This window comes from Drosophila innubila, chromosome X (assembly GCF_004354385.1).
Source record: "Drosophila innubila isolate TH190305 chromosome X, UK_Dinn_1.0, whole genome shotgun sequence".
NCBI lineage: Eukaryota > Metazoa > Arthropoda > Insecta > Diptera > Drosophilidae > Drosophila > Drosophila innubila.
This window is the reverse complement of record NC_047626.1, coordinates 11,294,458-11,317,670: the sequence shown is the minus strand read 5'-3', so window position 1 is coordinate 11,317,670 and position 23,213 is coordinate 11,294,458. Positions and strand designations below refer to the sequence as shown.

Sequence of the window (23,213 nt, the reverse complement as noted above, 5' to 3'; positions counted from 1 at the left end):
TTGCGAATCCAGTGCTTAAATTCATCATACTGCAGCCAGGCATCGGGAAAATTTTGCTTATAAATTTTTGGCATTTTAAACACCCAAATTGAAAAATCAGCAAAATTCAAAAGTCAGTAAGAGAGTGAGTGAGCGAAGAAGTTCATGAAATCGAGCAACTGAGTTTAATTCAAGCTCCGATATCATAATTTATCGTAATATGTGCAATCAATTGAAAAATGTACAAAAATAGGCAAAAATGTTAAAGAAAATAGCTAGATTTGTAATAAAGTTGCTAAAATTGCTAAAGAAAAATTAAAAGTTGCTACATTTGTGGTTAATAGCATTTAAAAAAAAAAATTGAAAATTTTTTTAAAATTTGCCAGATCTAGCAACTAAATTGCTAAACTGGCAGCACTGCATGAAAGCACGACTGCCACTTTACAAAAATATATTTTGTACCATATTTTGTTATGTTTTCATTAGAAATAATAAATAATTTTTTTTTATCTCTGTATATAAAACTCTTTCTCCTAACTGATCAATTTCGAGCACAAGTTGAAAGTTTAGTTAAAAAGAAAGTTATTATTGTGAAAATTAAAAAAAAAATAAAATAAAACTGATTCAATGTACCAACGATAAAAATTTGTGACAAAGGTGGCAACCATGATTAAAAGCTTCCAGCTAGGCACAGCAAAAGCTCCAACTAACAGCTGACAATATGAGGGAGTTTCTCAGAGGATCGGGAGAATCGGAAGATTGCAAAAGCCTAGCGGCTGATGATCATGAAATGCAGATACGAGTGCACAGACTGTACGCAACAGTTGGGGGAGTGCAAGCCACAAGTAAAAAGGGGGGAGGATAGAGGAGGATAGGGTAGGAGAAGGGTGGAGAAAAGAAGAGCAAACTGATGGATGCCTTGCGATCATCGCTTGAATGGACACAAAGGCAAACAAGCAAAAGCAAAAGATGAAAAGGTAGCACAGACAAGACAACGTGAATGCGAATGTGAATGTGAATATGAATGTGAATACGTATTGCGAATGTGAATGTGTGTATGAATGTGGCTTACCTGGCGCTCCAGGCCCATTATTGAACGATCAGCAAACAAACAAACTGGGAAAAATAAAACAGGGTTGCATGTTTGCTGGCGCATAAGGATGAGGGTTGCTGATGGCACGATCAAAGCAGGGATAAAAAGGGACAGAGGGAGAGTGAGAGAGACTGAGACTGAGACTAAGACAAAGGGAACTAAGGGACAGCTGACCGGCTTAAAAGACAAGCTAACAAAGCGTTCACAGCAAACAAAGCGACTGCACAAAACGGACAAAACTCTGGACAGACGGACGAGTAAACAAAACAAACGAGAGTAAATTTAAGGATCTAAAAGAGAACGCATTTTATTTTATTTTTTGTTTTTGGGATATATTCAACATTGTTGTTTGGATTTGCAGACGATCTTTAAAGACGCAGTTTATAGGCGCCGCAGCAAACCAACAGGTTGGGCGAGTGCGAGTGAGAAGAAACGAGTGCGAGAGTGAGAGCGAAAGCATGTATAAGCTTAGACAATTAATTAATTGTGCTAAACATCTTTTGTGTGTATGCGCACCGGCTAATTTCCTGTATTTTAATTAGCAATTGTCTACTGACGAGTGACAAGTGGCGAGTGACGAGTGACGAATGTCAAGCTGACTTGTTAAAGTATTCTATATCAGTTGGAAGCAGTTGTTGAATTAAGAATGAAAAACTAGCCTATATAGAAGATAGCAAATAAGCTTTTAAAAAAATGTAGCGAGTAACGAGTAAGCAATTAAAAACATTCAATGAGCTAATAGTGTTCACTCTGTTAACAAAACATTGTAGAGTTGCAAAACAATTAAGATTTGCGAATTGCTATTAACGAGTTATAAGTAACGAGTAACGAGTAGCAGTAGAAAGCTATTAATATAGCTTTGACACTTGACATTATGCTGTGATGAGGTTTGTAGACGTCCTATGAAAGGTGAACGTAACGAGTAACGAGTAGCAATTAGCGAGTAATGAATAACGAGTTTAGTTTGCAGCATAAAATCAAAACAATTAAATCTGCTTTGTAGCTGTCAATTGCTATTCAGATCAATATTTGCCCTTCTCTGTATATTTATCTCCCTCTCTGTCTCTGTCTATATCTCTCGCTCTTTGTTGATTGCACACTTGCACTTCCGCTTACGTTGTTGTTGTTGTTGCCAGTGCCACTTGACAGTGCAACAAAATAGCAATTGACAAATTATGGCCAACTAAAAGTAATTACACACAACGAGGAGCTCGCAGACACACACACACAGAAGCACACACACACAGAAACGCACAGACAGACAGACACAATGAGAGACAGTAAATAACGAGTTCTCAACGCGTTAATAGTACAAATAATCAACGAGTGCAACAGCAACAGCAACAACAACACTGTCAACACTAAACATACACTTTATATTAATTGTTTTTTATTAACACGGTCGTTGTTGTTACTGCTGCTGCTGATGCTGCTGTTGTTGTTGTTATTATTATTGCGCCTAGGCCGTTGCTGAGATTCATTAATAATTCAAAAAATTGCACATGGCCGGCGGCAGCGCAGTCGCAGCGTGTAATCGAGTTGTTAACTCAAAGTGACAACGAACGAGGCAGCGACGGCAACGGCGACGACGACGACAGCGACGACAATTAAATGCAGTCAACACACGATCACAACAAATGCAAGAGCAAAAAAGAGAGCGAGTGACAGAGATAGCAACAGCGAGAGTGAACGCACGAGAGAGAAGACCTGTCGCTTTGGCTGCTGCTGCTGCTGCTGCTGCAGTCGCAGTCGCTGCTGCTGTTTTTGTTTTTTTGCTTTGCTGCAATTGCATTAATGAAATCAACACTTGCTGAGCGACGCGACGCTTGCACGCAAGCTTTATTATTGTTATTGCTGCTGTTGTTGTTGTTGTTGCTGTTGCTGTCGTCAAGCTTTTGGGCGCTTAATTAAAAGCCAGATTGGCCGCAGCAGCAGCTAAAACACATTTCGCGCCTTTGTTGCTTAACAATTAAAATCAACAACAACAAAAGCTCAACTTCACACTCAATTAACACAACGCAGACAAACAAAAGCAACAAACACGTAAACACTCACAAACACAAGCACACACATATGCATATGCCAAAATAAAAACGGCAAAAATGCAAAACTTTTAGCTCTGCTGCATTTTGACCTTTTTGACACCCACCCACCCAACCACACACACAGAAACTCACACGCATGCAGCTTTTGTTTGCTGTTAATTGACTGCACAAACACACGCACACATGCAAAGAGCGTGTGCGCGCCGAAGAGAGAGCGGCTGAGTAGAAGAGCGAAATTACCAACAGCCGGCGTCAGACGCATGCAAAAAAAAAAGCGTTAAAAAGGAACATAACAGAAAGTAACAACTAAAATGCAGCAGCAGCTAAATTCAGTGTCGTCAACTCAGCTGTTTTTCCGCCAGATCTGAAGCTTAGCAAATGCCAATCGCGGCTTGAACTGTAAAATGACGGCTATTTTTAAAGTTAAAAAAACAACTAAAAATAGTCCAAATTATTATTGTATTATCAGAATGTATGCATATGTACATACATATATACATAGTTGAAAGCACTTTTTTTTAAAGCGTAATTTACTTTATTTATATATATTATATTCTCTAACTTTTTTAGACGCTGAAGAGTTGGCAACACTGGCTAAGTTACGAGTGCTTTAGCTGGTGTTCTTGTTGTAGTTGTGCTCAAGTAGTTTGCAGCTAAAGCCAAAGGTAACAGGCATGAATGAAAACTGATAGCGCACGTCATTGACACCTACAGCAGAGCAACGTCAGCAGAGCAGCTGGGCAACGTCAGCCGAATACACGAGCCATTGAGCGCCACACGAAAGCCGAACAGTGGGTGGAGATGGAGTTGATATGCTGCTGTTGTTGTTGCTGCTCAGTACGAAAAGAGAGCATACATAGGCAGCTTAGCCAGTTACTCTCTTACACTGCCTCTTCTTCTGCTGCTGCTGCTGCTTCAACGTCTTCTACTGTTTCTTGTGCGTGCGTAATTGCTTTTATCGTTCTGGTTTTTTTTTTCTTTTCGTCTTGTTCGTGTTAATTTCAATGCAACGTTTTTCCGAGGTGCTACATAAATTTGATTTTTATTTCCCAGAAATAATGAAATTTTATTAATAAATTTCAAGTGGCTACATAAATTTGTGTTACCGAAAACGTAAACGTAAACGTTGTCGCTGTCGTCGTCGACGTCGCAGTCGCCACACTCCTTACCTCCCATTCGGCACAGTGGTTGTCGCATCGCATCAGGCAAACAAAACACGCAGCGCAGTTAAAACGCACCAAATGCTCCATACAATTTGTATAATATTTAAGTTCTTTGCGGGTTCAGAAAAATATTAAATAAATAGGTACACACACACACACATTCAAACAGACAAGCGATAATAAAATGAAAATAAAACCAAAGCAGCAGCTCGTCAATTTTTGCCACTTAAAATTCATAAAGCGTTTTCGTATGACAACAACAACAACAGCAACAGTAAAGAGCTCAAATCATTGTGTGCGAGAGCGACAACGAAATACTTATGTATGAAGAAACAACAAGTGGAATGGAATGGAATGGATGGGAGCAGCACATAAAGAGTTGAAATCAAAATTATTAATGAGACACAGATAAACGCATAGAACAGAACAGTTGCACAACAGTTGAACGAACGCAAAGAGCTAATTAAGAGTAAAGAGCAAGACAATGAATGCATTAATTAAGAGCTCGTTATTTTGAGTGATTTGCGCATTTGCCAATACTGTGTACAGTATGTCAATTAAGTGCTTAGACAAAGAATAATAATTTACTAGTGCTGGCGCTCCATTCGATTTTAAATTGATTAATGAAATAAAGAAATCAAGTCGTCAACAGAATTACTTGACATACTGTAAATAAAATGGAGCAGTTAAGTTTTTGTATGAGCTCTCTTAGCTCATGATTCTGATCCTGACACACATCTGTCGCAGTCGCAGGTAATTTTTCCGCGAAAAATGCGCAGTTCAATGAATAGCTAGAGTGCTTCCCCCCTCAATACTCCCTCTCCCGTTCACTCCACAAAGCACATCCTTTTTGAGCCAATTAGCGTTCTAATCAAGTGTAAACTAATGCTAAAAGCCAAGCCGAGTTTGCGCTCAACGCGTGAATATGCCACGAGACAAACAAGAGAAGAGAACAGAACAGAACTGAACAGAACAGGCGCAAGACAACAAGAAAAACCCGACGACAAGAGATCCAAATGAAGAGCAGGAGATGCAAAATAAGAGCAAGAGCGAGAGGAAGTGAGCAAAGGGTATGAGAAGAAGGATCAACGACAGCTTTCGTTGTGTGACTATGCTAATTTGACTAATTTGCTGGCAAGCGTGCGAGAGAGAGAGCGAGCGAGCGGGAAAGCAAGCGAATGCTGTTTGTCGTCTGCAGATTGTCGCCGTCTTTGCTTTTGTCGCCGCTGTATCTGCCGCTGCCGCTGCCTCTGCCGTCGTTGCCGTTGTCGTTGTTGTTGTTGTTGTCGCCGTCGCCTTCTTTGATCTGCCAGCGCTCATCTAGGAAATGTTTGTCAAATTCATTGGACCGTTCTCATTGTTTTTGACATTTCTTTTAGCTTCGAAACGCTGGCGCTGCCTGATCATCGACATCTTCCTCTTGCCCCCGCTCTCGCTGTCGCTTCGTCTTGTTTGCTGCTGCTCTCAATCACTTTCTCTCTGCAGCTTTTGCTCAAAGCTCGCTCACAACTCAAACAGCTTGCATTGTTCTGCAGTTGTCCCTGCACTCTCTCTCTCTTTCTCTGTCACTCTGCTTACACCCACCAAAAAAAAGGAAAAAAAAACAATCACGACCTTCTGCTGCCTCCCTCTACTCCACCTTCTTCTTCTTTTCCTACTCCTTCTGCTGCTGCTGCTCCACGCATTCATCAGGCATTGTCGTTATTTTTCTGGCGCCAAAAAGACGCCGTCTTCAACGTCGCAGCTTTTTTTTGTTGTTGTTGTTGTTGCTCCATTCTTCCTTTTTGGCTGCTTTTTTTTCATCTTTCTGCTGTCTTGTCTTTAGTCCGTTGTTGTTGTTTTATTTTTTTGGGGTAACTCTGTTCCATTGCTGCTGGTTCTGGTTCTGGCGAATCGAACTCATGTTCTTCATTATAAAGCAGCGCCTTTTGGGCCGTCATCAACATGATGATGATCATACATTAACATCATTATCATCATGTCGTTGTCATATTTTCTTCTTCTTCATTTTTGACCGTGTGTGTGTGTGTTTCTGTTTTTTTTTTTTTGCGATCTTCTCTTTATGCATTTCATGCATACTTCAAAAAATGTATACAATATGCGTTTAATATTCAATTCTTGTTCCTGTTCCCTTGTCTTCTACTGCTGCTACCTCTGCTTCTTCTTCATTCTTCCTTTTTAAACTTTTTGGTTTTCAAAAAAACAAAAAAAAATTTAAAAAGCAAAAAAGCGAAAGTTTCGACTAGAACCGTGTTCTTTTCGTCTCGTTTTCGTTTTCGATTTCGATTTTTGTGACTAGTCAACGTGGTACAGTTGCCACCTGCCACAAGTTGCAAGGCGCCGTTCCCGCAAACGTAAACACCTTTTTAATGAATTTTCAGGTGTTTTTAATAGGTTCTGGTTCTCTTTCTCAATTGTTAACATTATCAGTGTGTGGAGGATCCAAGATAAGCATTACAAATGGCTTATTGGCCATGATCGCGGTAGGGTGGGGTAGGAGACGTACTCATTAGCCAAGCGGAGCGTGTAAACAGCGGAATTCTCGATTAGTTAGCCACTTAGCGGCGTTTTGTTACCAATTTGAGACAGTGACGGCCGTTAAATTTGTTGGTTTCGGTTTCGGTTTCGCTTGATGACCAAATTTGGTGGCCATTAAAGCCAAGCTTTGACTTCCGCTGCCAGCGTAGGCGTCGACGTCGAAGTCAACGGCAACGGCAACGTCGGCGGAAGCAGCTACTTAATTAGCTGGCGTCGGCCAAGTTAACGTATTTAAATTAATTTTCATTTAATTTTAAGTGGGCGTAAATGCAATTTAAATTAACAGCAAACGCGATTTCCCGTTAACAATATAAACGCTTTCTTCTGCCTCTGCTTCTTCTAGCATTTAATTTTTTATGCTTATTATGTAAATTTGTTGTTGTTCAGAAAATTCTTATGTTTTGATTTGAGGTATTTTTCGCTTTTTTTGTACTATTTTTGGGTGGCTTGGAATTGTAGTTTTGTTTGTGGCACCCGTCGTCGACCAACCACAGCTGCTGTTGCATGCAACTGAAACTTATGGCCATGCAACTGCCACACGGAAAGACACCTCTTTGCATACAAAACGACGCGGACAGACCCTCAAAGACGGTGCCTTTGATTCGCAGTGCAACTAACTTGGCTACAACTCATAAACCTTAACATAAACGCAACTTGCAACTTGTGGATGCAACATATGTATGAGCTTTATGCCCATGAATGTGACTGACAGTTCAGACACGCTAAATATCCACAATGTCGGCACTGAAAATGATATATCATGCAGCTATCTATCTATAACTCACTCTATAGGAAATCACAGATGATGCAGATAGGGAATTAGAAAAAAATTCTGGAAAATTTCACCATCTATTAGATCAGCTTTTAAAATGATATATCACGCGTCTATCTATCCATAATTAATTCACTTAGGGAGCAATATCTTTTTGAAACTTAATGGATCATCTGTTAGATCCGCTTTCGATGAATATTCGTCCATAAAATCTACTGATGGCTTCAAATGATCTTCTATATATAAAAAGGGATGCATTATTTTTAATGGAACTCAATAAAACTCTGGATTACATCAAAAAATCTGTACGAAATTCATATAACAAAATATAACAAAAAATAAAGAGAATCTTCTTAAACATTTTATGTTTTTTGCAAATATAAATTTTTATTTCTACTTTTTTATGTATCTTTTTTAAGTGAGAAGTGTAAGAAAGTAATGTGAAAAAGTGTGAATATATTGAAAATTCATTGAAATATATTGTAATACAATAAATATATAACGAAAATTCAATGAAAAGTCAACAATTATAGAATCGATCCTCAAATTTTTAACATTATTTAACTGAAACCATTGTACATGTTGTGATTCTATCAAAATAGGTGTCTTTTTCCTTATTCCCCCCCTTTTCGCCTGACAATTAAATTGTTCAGTTGTGCGATTCATTCATTATTCGACTTTTCATAATTAAATTAAAGCAATTCCGATGATGATTATCAAGTGGAATATCCTTTTGTGGTACATACATACGTATATTGTATTGCAATTAGCGTAGGATCGATTACGGATTCGAATCAATTTCCCAACAAATTACGCACAAATTACGAACGGGACACATGCATTTTTCAGTCGCATTCTGACGCACATAACCTACAAAGTACACAGGTATCCTTGATATCAAGGGGATGTCCTCCATTTGTTGCCTGCCTGCCACTGCAATTATTATGCATTTTTCATGGGCCAAAATTGTCGAGCAGCTCGGTTAAAAAAAAAGAAAAGTTACAAAACTAAAAAAAAAAATGAGGAAGAAGCTAAAACCGCAACAACTTGCAACAGAAAGAGGCAACAAATGCCAACAGTTGGCAACGTTCAAATTACTCGCAATTTGTGGTAAATGAGCGCCAAAGGGCGTGACAAGAAAGGAAGAGGAGAGAGGGGGGGGGAGGGGCAAGGATCGCAAGTTGGCCTGGACTATCGAAAGGACTTGCCACGCATTTGTCAACTTAGCACATCGATAATACCCCCCACTCCACCCCATTCCCCATTTGTACGACAATTTTCCACACAATTATGAAAAACGCTTTGCCCGAAGAAAGAGGAAAGCAAGGCGCTGTTAGGGAACAAGGGTTGCATTCTAACGCTAAATGTAACAAAATTTGTAATACCCGCTTCCCTCCCAACTTGCTCTAACGGCACCCTTAATGACTTGGCTTTCTGGAAAAAAGCGCAAAACGCAAGCTGAAAACTACAAAGTTTACTAAAAAAAAAAAATATAAATATATATACGTTGGAAAAAGTGTAAGGAAAACTTGATATAAAGGAAAAGAAAACGCGTAACGCCCATTTAATTGAGGCAAGGCATACTTAGGGGCTGGGTCTGTGGGTGGGGGGCGTGGCAGTGCACTTTGATTGCCCCCAAACGTCAGCTGAGTATTTACCCAAAAGCAGTTGTCAAATAGATGGGGGAGGTCATTTTTATTTATAAAAATTAAACAAGTGAACTTTGACAGGCGGTTGCCCAGAGGGTTGTAGCGGGGGGAAATAGGGGATGTGACATGCACGTATATATGGGAGATATGGAAGGGGTTGTCACTGAGGGTCGTATCATTAAACATTTGTCGACCTGTGTCTTTAACACATTAACGCACGAAATGCACACTCAGGAATAGACATGGTCTGGCATCAATTAGAAGGCGCCGACTAGACAAGCACAGGGTACAACCACAAGGGGGTAGGGGGGTAGGTGCTACCCTAAGTCCAAAGCAAATATCGCTGGCATTATCAATTAGCCTCAGAAGACGCAAATCAAAGCTAAAAGTGAAACATTTTGTCGATTTGGGATTATTTTTATAGCTCATAATAATACCCTGTATGCATTAGGTTACTAAAGGGTATGCTAGAAGTGCTAGATTAACGAAATTTAGTATGTACAGTCATTGAGCATAGGTTTCTTGTATTTAGTTTAAATTTTTGATAAGTAAGCTGGTTTTATGTTATTTATATGAAAAAATATAATCCAACTGTGCTGAGAATTTCTGAAGAAACACAAATCGATCAGTCATAAATGTGAATAAATTTCTTATGGGTTGTTAAACTCTAAAATTATATAATTTTATAAAAATTAGAATTTTTCAGAAACAAAATTAGATATAAATTGGTATCTTTTTATGCTCAAAATATCTTACAAAACTTTTTTTTTTTTTTTTTTTTTTAAATGCCGACATATCAAAAATTTTTTATAACAAAAACATTTATCTAATAATCAGGTTCAGGACAAAAGCCATCTAGGGGATTGAATAACGAATCTTAAGAAGAAAACATTTTTTTGATAACAATTGCATAAGAACTCGAAAATTTAAGCCAAAAATTCGTAGTAAGTCAGGGAAAAATGTCAACTAAGAAGGCAAAATGTTACAGGGTAACTGCAAGTCGTGCTCTGGTGATGGCTACATTTTTATTGAGCTCTTTTTTTTTGCACTTTCACGCGCCAAAGTGTCGTCAAGTGAATACACAAGAGTCGAGAAGTCGAGAGTCAAGAAGTCGCTTTATTTATTTGCGCTTAGGCAGCAATTTCAATTAATTGATAAGTCAGCAGCAACAACAAGAGTACAAACAAAAACAAGAGTAACAACAACAACAACAACAACAACAGTAACAACAACAACAAGAACAGAAAAGCGACAACATTTCACGCAATTCGCTTTGGCGATTTAATTGCCAGCGACATTTTGTCGCGCAGGAAAGGGAAGGAGAATGGGGGAAAGGGAATGCCGAATGAATAACGAGATTCAAATGCGTTGCGCTAATTGAATCAACAGTGAATAGTCTGGATACACTCGCTTTGGTCACATGAATCAGTTGCTTGGTGTCGACTTTTGATTGGTTTTGACTTTGCACAGAAAGAAAATCAGAGCAGCAAACGATGAAGAGAGATGGAGAGAGAAAGAGAGAATGAAAGAGAGAGAAGCATCACGAGTGCGACGCACTTTGCAAAATGTTTATAAATCAAAAAGATTCAAATGAATTTTGAACACATTTTGGCATTGATTCAAGAATAATCACGAAAGAAATTCACAGAGAAAATGCAAAAATTGCAGAGCCAGTAAAATGAAAAAAAAACTCAGCAAAAATGTGAACGAGTGCGAATATGCATATTCACAAAAAATTTCAAATGAATCATATTTTGAATGTAATCGTTTCTAAATTATGATATTTGTAAAAATATGTTTAAAAAAAAAGTATTCGAAAACACTCAAACTATTCAAAGTGTGAATGCAATGTGAATATGCATTCATGCATTCATATGCAAAGCATTCAGCATAACAGTATTTATGAGTACACTCAGCTATATTCAAATGATTCGTAAGCACGTTAATAAACCGCTACTCAAATGATTCGCAGTTAAGTGAATGCAATGTGTGAATACCCAAAGTAGAAGCTAATAACGAAATGGCAATTAAAACATTCAACGTGAGTGCCAAGACACTCACAGGCCACATTCATACATTCATACATTCATACACTCATAGCACTTGCATATGACTAGTATGAGTGGGTGGTTTTTGGGTGGTGGGGGCGGGGGGGGGGGTTTATTGTGTGGTGTTGGATTTACGCTGCTGGCAATAACAAAACAATAATTTTGACATTGATGATGATGATGATGATGGTGCAACAACTAACAACCAACAACCAACAAAGTTGTTGTAGTTTTCGCACTTGTTTGGGGCATGCACCGCTGTTGCAAGAGGCATGGGCATGTGTGGCAGCTTCTACAATGTCGGTGTGCTTAACGTCTCAACGTCTCAATGCTTTTTGCATGCAACAACAACAACAACAACATTGTGGCGTGCAAAAAAGTTGCAACTTACATATGTGGCAGAGCTTGCCACAAGTTGTGGCACAAACAGAACAAACGAACGAAACGAGTACTTAAAACTTTTACAAGCCACTCAAATGAGTGCACAAGCAAGTGCAACAGAGACGGGCCGAGAGCGAGACGGAAACACCGAGAGAAAGAGAGAGAGAGCGAGAGAGAGTGTGAAGGAGCAAGCGAGGAGAAGGTGTGAAAAGGGAGAGTTATTGCAACAATTGCATGTTAGGCGCAAAACACTTTCGCAGCATTCAGCTTCTGTGCGGCTGCAAGCAAATACACAGAGCGAAAAAAAGAACAAGGAATAATTCGTTTAATTTCACTTAAGAATAAAATTACTTAAATCAAGTTACTCAAACTTATTTCACGTTCAAAGTTTGGAAATTTATGTACATATATTTTCAAAATAAAAAGTGAGTTTATTTAATTACAAATCAAACATAAAAAAAAAACGTCCTTTTAACTCTGTAAATTTATCTTAAAATAAGAAAATGTTACTTGATTTTTGAATAATACTCGAATAATTAAATTAAAAGCATTTATACATATTTAGTTAGTATAAAATGTTTTTCAACTACTACACTACAGGAAGGATCCTGTTAAATATATTGCAAATGTCGCCGTGCTCTTCAGATTACTATAGAAATTATGATCTAACGAGATTCTTATTGATCACTTAAAGGATTTTCCAATATTAAAATTAAAACTTTAGAATTCCAAAGATCTTGTCTTAAAGACATACGTTCTATACAGTCTCGATGATAAACAAAAACCATTTGAGAATTTTAAGCAAGCAAAAAAAACAATATATTCAAGATTTTCAACAATTTTTCGTGGAGTTTTTGGTGTGAAATAGTTCTGAACATCTATATATTTTAAATTTCTAGTTATTTCTTGTAAATCTATAGTTTAACTAGTTTCAAGATTATTTTCCTTTATAAAAAGATTTCTTTTTTTTTACTCACTTTCAGTAATTTGTTTTTTAACCATAAAAGAATTATAAATTTGAGATTATTTCAACTAAATTTAATTATAGTTTTTTTCTTTCTGTGTATAAGTGCACTAACGATTTCCCTAGCTCCCGCTCCCTTATCACCAACATTTTCAAGTGTTATGCTAAACTCATTTGCTAGCGCGCTTTACACATTAGTCAGGAGAGCAAAGGGTAGAGAAAAGAGAGAGAAAGAGAGAGGAGAATCGAAAGGGGTGGTGAGGGGGCGAGTGCGAATGAACTGCAGCGAGTGTAAAATTTTTCGTTGGCCCCGGAAATGTGTGTGTTCTCTCTCTCTCTCTCTCTCTCACACACACACGCTCTTTCTCTGTTTTTCTCTAGTGTTTCTCTAGTCGTCTCTGTAGGCCAAGTTGGCTGCAATTTCGAGTGGTTATGTTTATGGATGGCCACTTGGTTTAGTTTCACACTTGAGCGCCGGCTGCTAATGAGCTTAAGGATTAACGAGCAACAACAGAGCGAGAGCGAGAGAGAGACAGAATTCATAACGAGAATGTGAGGTGCAAAAATTTGTGCAATAAACTTTTTCAACAAGAAAAACAAGAGTACAGAAATATGCAAGTTACATATTTATAAAACCAGGCGCGCCTCTTTTGTTTGGGCGCGTCAATGGGTGTGGGGGTGGGGGGCGCACAGTTGGCATGTGGGCGTGGCATTAAGTATACGCCCCAGACGCGTTGCAGACGCTGCTGTTGCAAAAACGCGGCCAACACTCGAAAAACTTTTCGACGCTTGCAAAACTATTTTGCAAATATTTGTTTAGTATTTTTGTTGTTAGTCAAAGTCAAATGCCACGCCCACTTTGTGCAGCACCAGGCGGTGGCGGATGGAAGGGGGAAGGGATTTAAACGCCAATCGAGGCGTCAAACAAATTTGTAGCTTTAAAATGCAGCAACAACAACAACAACAACAAAAAGTGTAACGAGTGTGTAAAAAAAAAACAAGGCAAACTAATTGAATTTGTGAATGAATCATTGAGTGAATAAGCGAATACGGCAATGAATAAATGAGTGGAGTGAGAGAGAGAGCGAGGGACTAAACTAAACTGTAAACATCGTTTAGTGAATGCAAGTGAATAAGTTGGCTATTATAAGGCTGGTGAATATATTCATTATGTTATTCACACTCACATTATATGCATGAACGAATAATTTAGCTGCAGTCTTACTAAAAACTTATAAAAACACAATAAATTTGTTATGTTAAATAACTCATACAACTATTCACACTTTATTCATGAATACTCATATGAATAATCACAGCTTTGTAGGCTGACGCAGTTTTTTTTTTGAAGAAATTCAACTTAAAATAACACAATAAATTTGTTATGTTATAAAGACTTATACAACTATTCAAACTTTATTCATAAATACTCATATGAATAATCACAGCTTTGTTGGCTGACGCAGTTTTTTAAGAAGATGCAAAAAATTAATACAAATACCTATTGCTAAAATCATAATATGAAGTGAATAAAAAGTGAATGCAAATGAATAAGTTGCACCTTTAGTGAATAGATTAACAAAACTTGGCATATTTATTTGGCTGAATATAATATAAAAATGCACACTATCTGTAGAATGATATACACATAGTTTTGCAATTTTTTACATGTGAATAGAATGAATGAATAGTGAATAATTGAAAATTTCAAGAGCTTTTCCATACGCATTTTCAAGGAAAAAGCGATTTAAAGCTGAAAATTAACTGGGAATTTCAGCTGGGCAATTGAAAAATATATATTTCCTGAATATTTCAACAATTTATTCACATATATTCACAATTAACTATCTAGCACTCAACTTGATAGTCGCTCGTTAAGGGCGCAAGTTGAGTGTATTGCGTGCTCTGTCAGAGAAAAAGGAAAACACTCAGAAATGTGACTCAGAGTCATTCAGATTTATTCAGAGTCATTCAAACAGCGACTACGACTACTTTGAATGCCTCTCCTTCAAGTAGGTGTGAAGCTTAAAACGCATTTTCACGCGCGAACGCAACTTGAATGTCAACGTCGACCTCCGACGTCTGGAGAGGATGATGATAATGATGATGATGATGATGAGGATGATAATGATGATAATGACACGCCTGGACTACTCATGAGTATGTGTGTGAGTGTTTTTAAGTGTGTGTAAGGCATAACGATTGTAAAATGCGTTATTCACCTACTTTCCCAAAGACAATTCTCCATCTACGTCATTTCGCATCTTTCTCTCGCTCTCACTCTCTCTCTCTTTCTCTGTCTGCCAGTGTGCCACATTAGACGTGGATGCTGCTTGAGACGCCACACGTGCTCAAGTAGCTGCCACTGGCATTGAATTGGGCCCAGGGATGCAGTACCAGGAGGCGGATGATGAAGATAATGAGGATGAGGTTGAGGATGAGGACACTCGCATAACACAAGCTCTAGCATTACTTTGACCTTCGCGTTAAGAATCTCCGAGAGAGTGAGAGAGAAAGAGATGAGGAATGGCAGAGAACAAGACAAAAAGAGAGCTCCAACCGAGATTGATCAATTAATATGGCAAGATTTTGACATATATACAAATTTTTGACTTTGGGAATACACCAAAGATTATCAGAAGAAAGCACTGCAGAAGAAAATCTTTACTAAGCTTGATAAGATTATAGAAAAATCGCGACATATTTATTTTCTCCTTACAAGAACAATCTATTTTCTGTGAAGAATTAGAGTTAAATTTATATAAGATTCTCCGCATGAAAAGAATCTATTATTACTGAGTTCTTAATTACTTTTTTTATATTCATATTGAATTTGCGTCAGCTTTAATATTTGCTGAAAACTTCCACCGAACCCTCGGAAAAAAATGTCAACTAAAAAAAACCTTATTTAATAAATTTAAATAAAGATTTTGATGCAGAATGTGGGAACCTATGTTTAGAAATTATGATCTAACGAGATTCTTATAGGATTTTCCAATATTAAAATAAAAACTTTAGAATTCCAAAGATCTTGTCTTAAAGACATGGATTCGATACAGTCTCGATGAGCTTTAAAATAAGGTTTTAAATATTTTATTCTCTCGACAAGATTTTAAGACCTTCAGAAAAATTATTATAGATATTTTTACAGATAATTTTAAAATATCCATATTGAAATCTAAACGAGAAAACTATAAAAAGATTCTTACTTAAAAATTAACAACAATTGAATTTATTTAAATTCTCGAAAGATCCTAATGTTGAAAAACTCTCTAGAAATAGGCATGGTCTTTTGAATAAGGAATTCTTTTAAATATTTAAGGCGCTTTTCAAGCTGATTTTAGGATGTACAATTTAATTTGAAGCTCAATGATCATTAAGAAAATTTTTAATTATGAAATATCTTTATGAGAAATATTGAGAAAGGAGCAAAAATTTCACTTATGTGCTTGGTTTTTTTTAAAGATTAAAGAAATATTACAGAGATGCCAATTTTTTTAATTTTTAGCAGAGTTTTCACTGTGACTCAGAGGTTATATAAAGACAGTAAGTATAATTATTTAAAAATATGTAATGTCAATCTTTGGGAGGGTTCTTACTGTGGCACATGGATTTTATAGAGGTTGTAGAATTTTTACGGAGTTTTTCAATTTTTTTTTCAACTTTTTTTTAATTTACGTATTCAGGATTGCGTTTCATTCCTATGGAATTTTTAATAACACGGAGGATCAAACATAGTTATTGTTTTGTAAGTCTTAAAAGGATTATTTCTGTAGACTACACTACAGATAGAAGAAATAAGTTTAAGAAAAATTGCACTTTAGGAAAGTTTACACCAGTAGCTAAGAATTCACAATTTGGATATCACTCATATAAACAGATTTCCTGAGGGATTACTATATTTGTCGAGAGCTCACAGTGCGACGGAGTCACGGAAAGAAACGAGAATATACCCAGAAGACTTGTGAGAGTCAAGAATTTAGAGTTGGAAGAGTCAGGAATTTGGAGTTGGATGCTTACCTGCCGCTCTTGGTGATGACCATTTCGGTGCCCAGCTTGTGGAACTTCTCCCACAGATCCTTGCCCTCGAGCGTGACCTTGGGATCATCGACGACGCCATCGTCCTCGGGCTGCAGGGCGCGCAGTGGTCGCATCGCCGGATGCAACTGATGGGCCACAGCCGATGCGAGCACCACGTCCTCGGCGGTGGTGTAGGCGGTGCCCAGCGGATGGTGGGCGTGCGGATGCGCTGGATGTGGTGGGAAACGCAAACCGCCGGCGGCGCTATATAGACCCGGATGATGCGGACCCGCCGGACTGCCAGCCAGAGCGGCCAATGCCGCGGCCGGAAAATATGGCGGCGGCGGTGGTTGTTGTTGATGTGGCCCCAAATGCTGTGGCGGCGGTGGATGCAGACCAGGTGGTGGTTGTTGTTGTTGTTGTTGTTGCTGCTGCTGTGGTGAATGATGCGCGGGTAGAGACGGCGGCGGCGGCGGTGGTTGATGCGGTGGTGCTGCTGCCGCTGAAGATGATGATGTTGCTGATGATGACGGCGGTGGTGGTGGTGCTGCTGCTGGTGGCGGTGATGATGAGGATGTTGGCGTTGGCGATGCACCGCTCAGTGGTTCGTGGTTTTTATTGTTGTTATTGTTATTATTATTATTATTGTTGTTGTTAATATTGTTATTGTTATTGTTGTTGTTGTTGTGATTGCTGTGATTGCTTTGTGGCGAGAGCTGCGACGGCGAGCTACGATAATTGCCAGCGCCAGAGCCTGGCGAGCTTAAAGCTTGACCCGCTGCCGCTGCCGCTGCTGCTGCCGTCGCTGCTGCTGCTGCTGCGCTGCTGCTGTTGTTGTGATTGTTGCTGCTGTTGTTGTTGCTGCTGCTGTTGTTGTTGCTGCTGTTGTTGTTGCTACTGTTGTTGTTGCTGTTGCTACCCGCCGTCAACAGCGACGAGACGCTGAAGTCAGTGGGTCTTTGCGATAGCTGCAGAAATGGATGATATGCCATCCCATTTGCGAACCTGGCGAATGGATCCTCAGCAGACTGATGAAGTAGCAGCTCCTGGACGTCGTATCTCATTACATTACAATTTCATCAACATGTGCGTCACGCGGTAAAAAATGATTTCCCTCAATGCTTTCCTCAATTCTCTTCTCACACTTGTTGCACTTTGCAATTCTTCTCGTTCTTCTCGTTGTTGTTGTTGTTGTTGTTCGGCAGGTACTTTTTGTTGTTGTTGTTGCTTGCAATTTGTATACACACACACTCTCACGCACACACACACATACATACAGCACAAGGATTTTGTGTTTTCGTTTTTGCACTTTTTCTCTTTTTTGATTTTTCTACTTTTTTCTTGCTTTATTTCTTTTTTTTTTTGGTCACAAGCTTTTCTTTTACTTTCTTGAAGATTTGTTATTGCTGCTTTTTGTTTGGTAACGTGCACAAAAAAAATGTAAAAACAATTTGTACGTTGTTGGTTTTGTTGCTTTTCTTGTTGCTATTATTTTTTTAGAGCTTTCTTGTAACTTTTGTTTTGTTTTTTTTGTGTTTTCTTTTTTGCTGTTTTGTTGTTTTGGCGGCGGCAAAACGTCAACGACGACGGCGACGGCGCGACGCGATTGTTTTTGCCCAAAATTTCTTGGTCAGCTTTTGTTATTGTTATTTGTTGTTAACAAAGAATGTTGGCCCAAAACCAAAAAAAAATAAAATATTGCAACGAGAGCAGCAACAAGAAAATTAAAGCTGCTGCTGCTGTTGTTGTTGCTGTTGAAATTCTTATTGCTTTGTTGTTGTTGCTGTTGGTGGTAGTGGTGCTGCTGCTGCTGCAAACGACAACGGCACGACGACACACAACACACACGGAGGCAACACAAACGACGACGACGACGCCGATACGAACTACACGCCGGTCGCTTTCAAACTGGAAAATACACATACGGACGCAAGCAGCGCAACCCCCGAAGACAAAATACACGACGATGACGCTGCTGCGGCTGCTGCTGTCGCTGTTAGCTGCGCTGTCGACGGCGAGCAACGAGTAGCAAAGCAGCAAGCAAGCGAGCGAGCGAACGAAAGAGCGAGCACGAACGAGAGAGCATTCATCTATGTGTGCATGTTTGCATGTGTGTGTGTGTGTGTGTTGAGTTTTGGCTGGCTGGGTGTGCGAGTGAGTCGATTGGGTTCTGCCCTCTGTCGTCGCTTGGTCGTCTGTTGGGTGTGAGAGCAGGGCAGACTGAGAGACTCAATCGGGAGAGAGCGACGAAACGAAACGAAACGTAACGAAACGAAACGAAACGGTTCCAATAAGAAAACCAAAAGCCAAAGTGTTGAGTTGACGCTTTGCTTGTTGCTTACGTGTGTGTGAGTGTACGCTTGTGTATGTCTGTGTGTTTGTGTGTTTATGTGCAGACAAACAACAATAGAGCAATGGCAAACCAACCAGCGGCAGCGCAGTCAACGTCTACGTCAACGTCCAAGGCGTGTGACAAGCAGCGTGAAGCGTGTTAGAAGTAACAAGGCAGCTGACACCAAAAGTGCAGCGCGCCAGAAAAATGGCTCAAAATGTGAGCGACAGCAGCAGCAGCTACCAACAACAACAACAACTAAAGAGAGTGTAGTAAATCATAGTCCGAAAAAAATGCTATAGTGGTGGCGGTGTGGTGTGGGGTGGTGGGGTGAGTTTGGCAAGTTGACAAATGACGCGCAAGCGAAAAATGCGCTTCAATGGTCAAATGTTTTGATGGAGCAGACTGGCATGTGTTGGTGGAGGGGGAGAAGGAGGGGGAGGCCTGATAAATGTGCGCTATAAAGAAGCGTCAAAGAAGAGCGTGAGAGAGAGAGGGGAGTGAATGGGGAAAGGGGAGACTGCTGGTAGGTGAGCAAAGCACAGTAAATGCGATAAAGGCAACGCGTAGGCAGAGATAAAGCAAATAGACGCCAAAAGAGAGCAAACTGCAGGGGGCAAGAGCATAAGGGATGAGAGGAAGAGCAAAGTCGACTGGAGGCTGCAAGTTAAAAAAAATAAACACAACGGCAGTATTTTTTATTTTCTTGTTTGTAAGGGAAACTAAAGCGTATGTCAAATTTGACCTATTCTGACCTTTTCTGATCAGAATAAAGAGGAAGAGAGCGAAAGAGAACCACGGAAAAAAAGAGCGAGCTTTTAATGAGAGCGATCGCAGCTTTTGCTCAGCAATAAGTCAATGCAAATAAGAGCTTTTCGTTAGTTTGTAAGCAGACAGGATCAGCACGAGCTTTCCAAAGCTTACAATTTTAATAATAATTATAAGAAATAATAATAAAAAATATCTAAAAATAAAATGGTTAAAGCAATGCAAATTAAACAATTTGTAATCTTAATTTTGAGAGCTTTCAAGTGCAGCCATTGTGAATCAGTGCAAATATTGACGTATTTCAGTGTATTTCGTTTTAGTTAATAATTTCCATTTAATATTAATATTAATGGTAAATTTTTAATGTCATTTTTAGTTTAATTTTAAATATATATATATTTTTTTTGACGGCTGCTTTTAATGAAAGTATATATATATAAAATTAATTTATTATAATGCTTCAATAAACATTTGAATCATAATTTTGTCAACACTATGCAGAGCTTTCGAGTTAAGCTTTTGTGAATTTTTGGAAAATTTGAAATCAACATAGGGCACGGATTAAAAATATAATATATTAAATTTAACAATTAGTAAATAAATGCATTATAATTAAAAAAAAATAATAATAATAAATGAGTAAAAGAGCAGCTGATAAATCTACAAGACTGTAGAGTAGTTGATGGGTTGTAGGGGTGGGGGGAGGGGAGGGAGATGGGAGTGTTGCCTACATAAAAGTTTAACGCCTTTTAGCCGCTTTGGCAGCTTTTATGTGTCCAAAAATGTAAATGCGCAGATTTATGTCGCGACAGCGACGCGACGTCAACGTTGGCAGCGCTGTTGCTGTCTGCTGTCGCTGTTGTCGTCTAAGCAGCGCACAAATTCGCAAGTGCGAAAAAGCAAAGCAAAAAGAAACGCAGCAAGAACAACTACAACAACAACAAGTAAAAGAAAAATACGAAGAAGAAGAAGAAGAGGTGGACGATAGGTGCCGCTTGGCGCTCGTGTGACAAACTTGACGCTAAGTTTGCGCAAACACGGCCAGTGGCGGTGGGCGTGGGTGTGAGCGAGACGGCAAGATACGGGGCGTGCAAATGAAAGGCAAAGCTCAAGCAGAAGTCACACAAATACACAGACACACACAGACGCACACACATAGAGAGACTAAAGCAGCGGACAAAGAAGCTTTGGCAGCGACGACGACGACGACGGCGCCAAAAAGCAAAAACGGCAACGCAAATGTATTTTGTCACACGTTTTCACACAAACACATATATATACACATAAATATATATATATATATAAATGTGTACAGAAACAAGTGTATGTGTGAGCTGGCTGACAATATGGGCACTGCATGTGCGCAAGAAAAAGACGACAAGACGCAACGACAGCGACGGCGACGGCGACAGCGAAGGCGACGTTGAACTTGCTACTCGACTCTCTTTGCTGTTGTTGCTGCTGCTCAGCTCAGCTTGTGTGACAAGTTTAACCACAAATACACACACACACAACACAGAGAGCACACACACACACACACAGAGACAGAGCGACGCGCCAGCTAGTTAACACCACACCTCACAATGGCGGCGGCAATGTTAACTCCTCTGCGCCGCCTCTCTCTCTCTCTCTCTCTCTCGCGCTCTCGCTCTCTCGCACTCTCTGTGTGTCTCCCCCCCCACCAGTTCCCACACTCGCTGCCAGCGTCGACGTCAGACGTTCTCAGCCGGCATATGCATGTGAGTGAATGAAATGGCACACATTTCGAGCGCTTCGTGTTGTAGTTGTAAGAGGTGACAACATTTCTTTGCATGCATGTAAGCTGCTCTCACTGTATGTGTGCATGTGCTGTGCGTCTGTGTGTGCATGTGTACAGTGTCTCTGTGGGTGTGAAAAATTACAGCAGCAGAGTCGCCGTCGTCGCCGTCGTCGTCGTCGTCGTCGCTGTGGTGAAGAAAAGACAATGAGGATGCTGCGCGACAGCAGCTGAGGAGAGTGTTTCTTCGTATTTGTTGTTGTTGTTGTTGCTGTTGTTGTTTCTGCTGTTGCTGTTGCTTTTGTTGGGGCGGTGTTAAGTGAAAGGCGATTAGTTTTGTTAGCCAGTGCAAAAGCAGCTTTTGGTCAAATGGGCAAGGCTATAAAAACAAATACAAATAAAAATACAAATACCAAATGTCAAATACCATTCACATGTTAAAAGTTGATGTTTTTCTTTCTATTTTTTTATTACGTTTGTTAAGTATTTAAGTTAAGAATTAACAGTTCATCAAAATCTTTTTCGTATATGTATTCTTAAATTAAATAATAAAAATAGCAACAAAAACATAAAATGCCATAAATAAAAGATTGTTTATATAAAAGCCATTTTTTGTTATTAATTGAAATGGAATTTATATAAATTAGACATGTATGCCATAAATTAAATATGCCACACTGTCTACCATAAAAATCTGTTGAACAAAATTTAATCTTTGCTGACCTTAACGATTATTTATAATACAGAATCTTATCTTATCTTTTTTAATTTAAAATCTGTAGGAAATTATCATACCCAAAATTTCTTTAAATTTCGTTCTGTCAATATTTACCTCTTCTTTTTTAGCCTTAGAAATTGCTGGACTAAAATCTTGAATTTAAATTTAAATATTTCTGGACTAAAATCTTGCTTTTAAATTTGATTTTAAGCGTGAAATATGATTTTTGTGAACTGCTGTTAGGTGATGTGAATTAAATAAAATTATATATAGTAAATGCTAAGCAGTGTGATCGTTATAAAAAAAAAAAAAAACAAAATTATACCTTCTCACATAAGATATTAATTTTTGACTATTAAACATAATAAAAATTGTTTTGTAATAAATGCGTCGATTGCATTTTGGGTGTCATAAATAGTTTAGGCAAATGCTTATTAACAGCTTTAAAAGCAACACAACAACAATGGTGTTAAAAACAGCTAGAGTTACAACAACAACAACAACAACAACAACAACAACAACAACAACAACAACAACAACAATAATAATAATAATAATAACAAACAAAGAGAGCAACTGCTTTATAGGTGTTAAAAAACAACCAACCAAAATGCCGCCTGCAAAGCTTCGTTTCTGTTCTTCTTCTTCTGCTTCTTCTTCTTCTTGTTCATGCTCTTCATTATCTACTTCTTGTGCTGCTGCTGCTGCTGTCTCTGCTTCTTCTGCCTCTCACGCTCTGTCCTCTTGTTTGTATATTGATTAGTTCCACGTGTATGCGTCTGTGTGTGTGTGTGTGTGTGTGTGCTGCGACTGCGACTGCTGCTGTGGTGTATTGAAAAAGCTTACACCACAGCATCCAAAATGCTGAGAGCGCGCGCTCTCTCTCTCTCTCTCTCTCGCTCAGTCGCGCCTTTGGCTGCCAGCAGTTTTCGTGTGATTTTGTGTGTTTTTTTTTTTTGTTGGCGCTTTGTAGCTAATTAAAAGTTT

The 23,213-nt window shown here is 38.9% G+C and overlaps 1 protein-coding gene across 1 annotated transcript in view; it reads right to left on the bottom strand.

The window, feature by feature from the left end:
• LOC117786235 (optomotor-blind protein) overlaps positions 1-17,885 on the bottom strand; it is an 81,158-nt gene extending 63,273 nt beyond the window's left edge. Inside the window, exon 1 of the mRNA XM_034624367.1 lies at positions 16,653-17,885. Within this exon, the coding sequence (XP_034480258.1) occupies positions 16,653-17,716 (1,064 nt within the window). The 5' untranslated portion in view covers positions 17,717-17,885. The remainder of the gene's footprint in view (positions 1-16,652) is intronic.
• Positions 17,886-23,213: the final 5,328 nt, after the last annotated feature.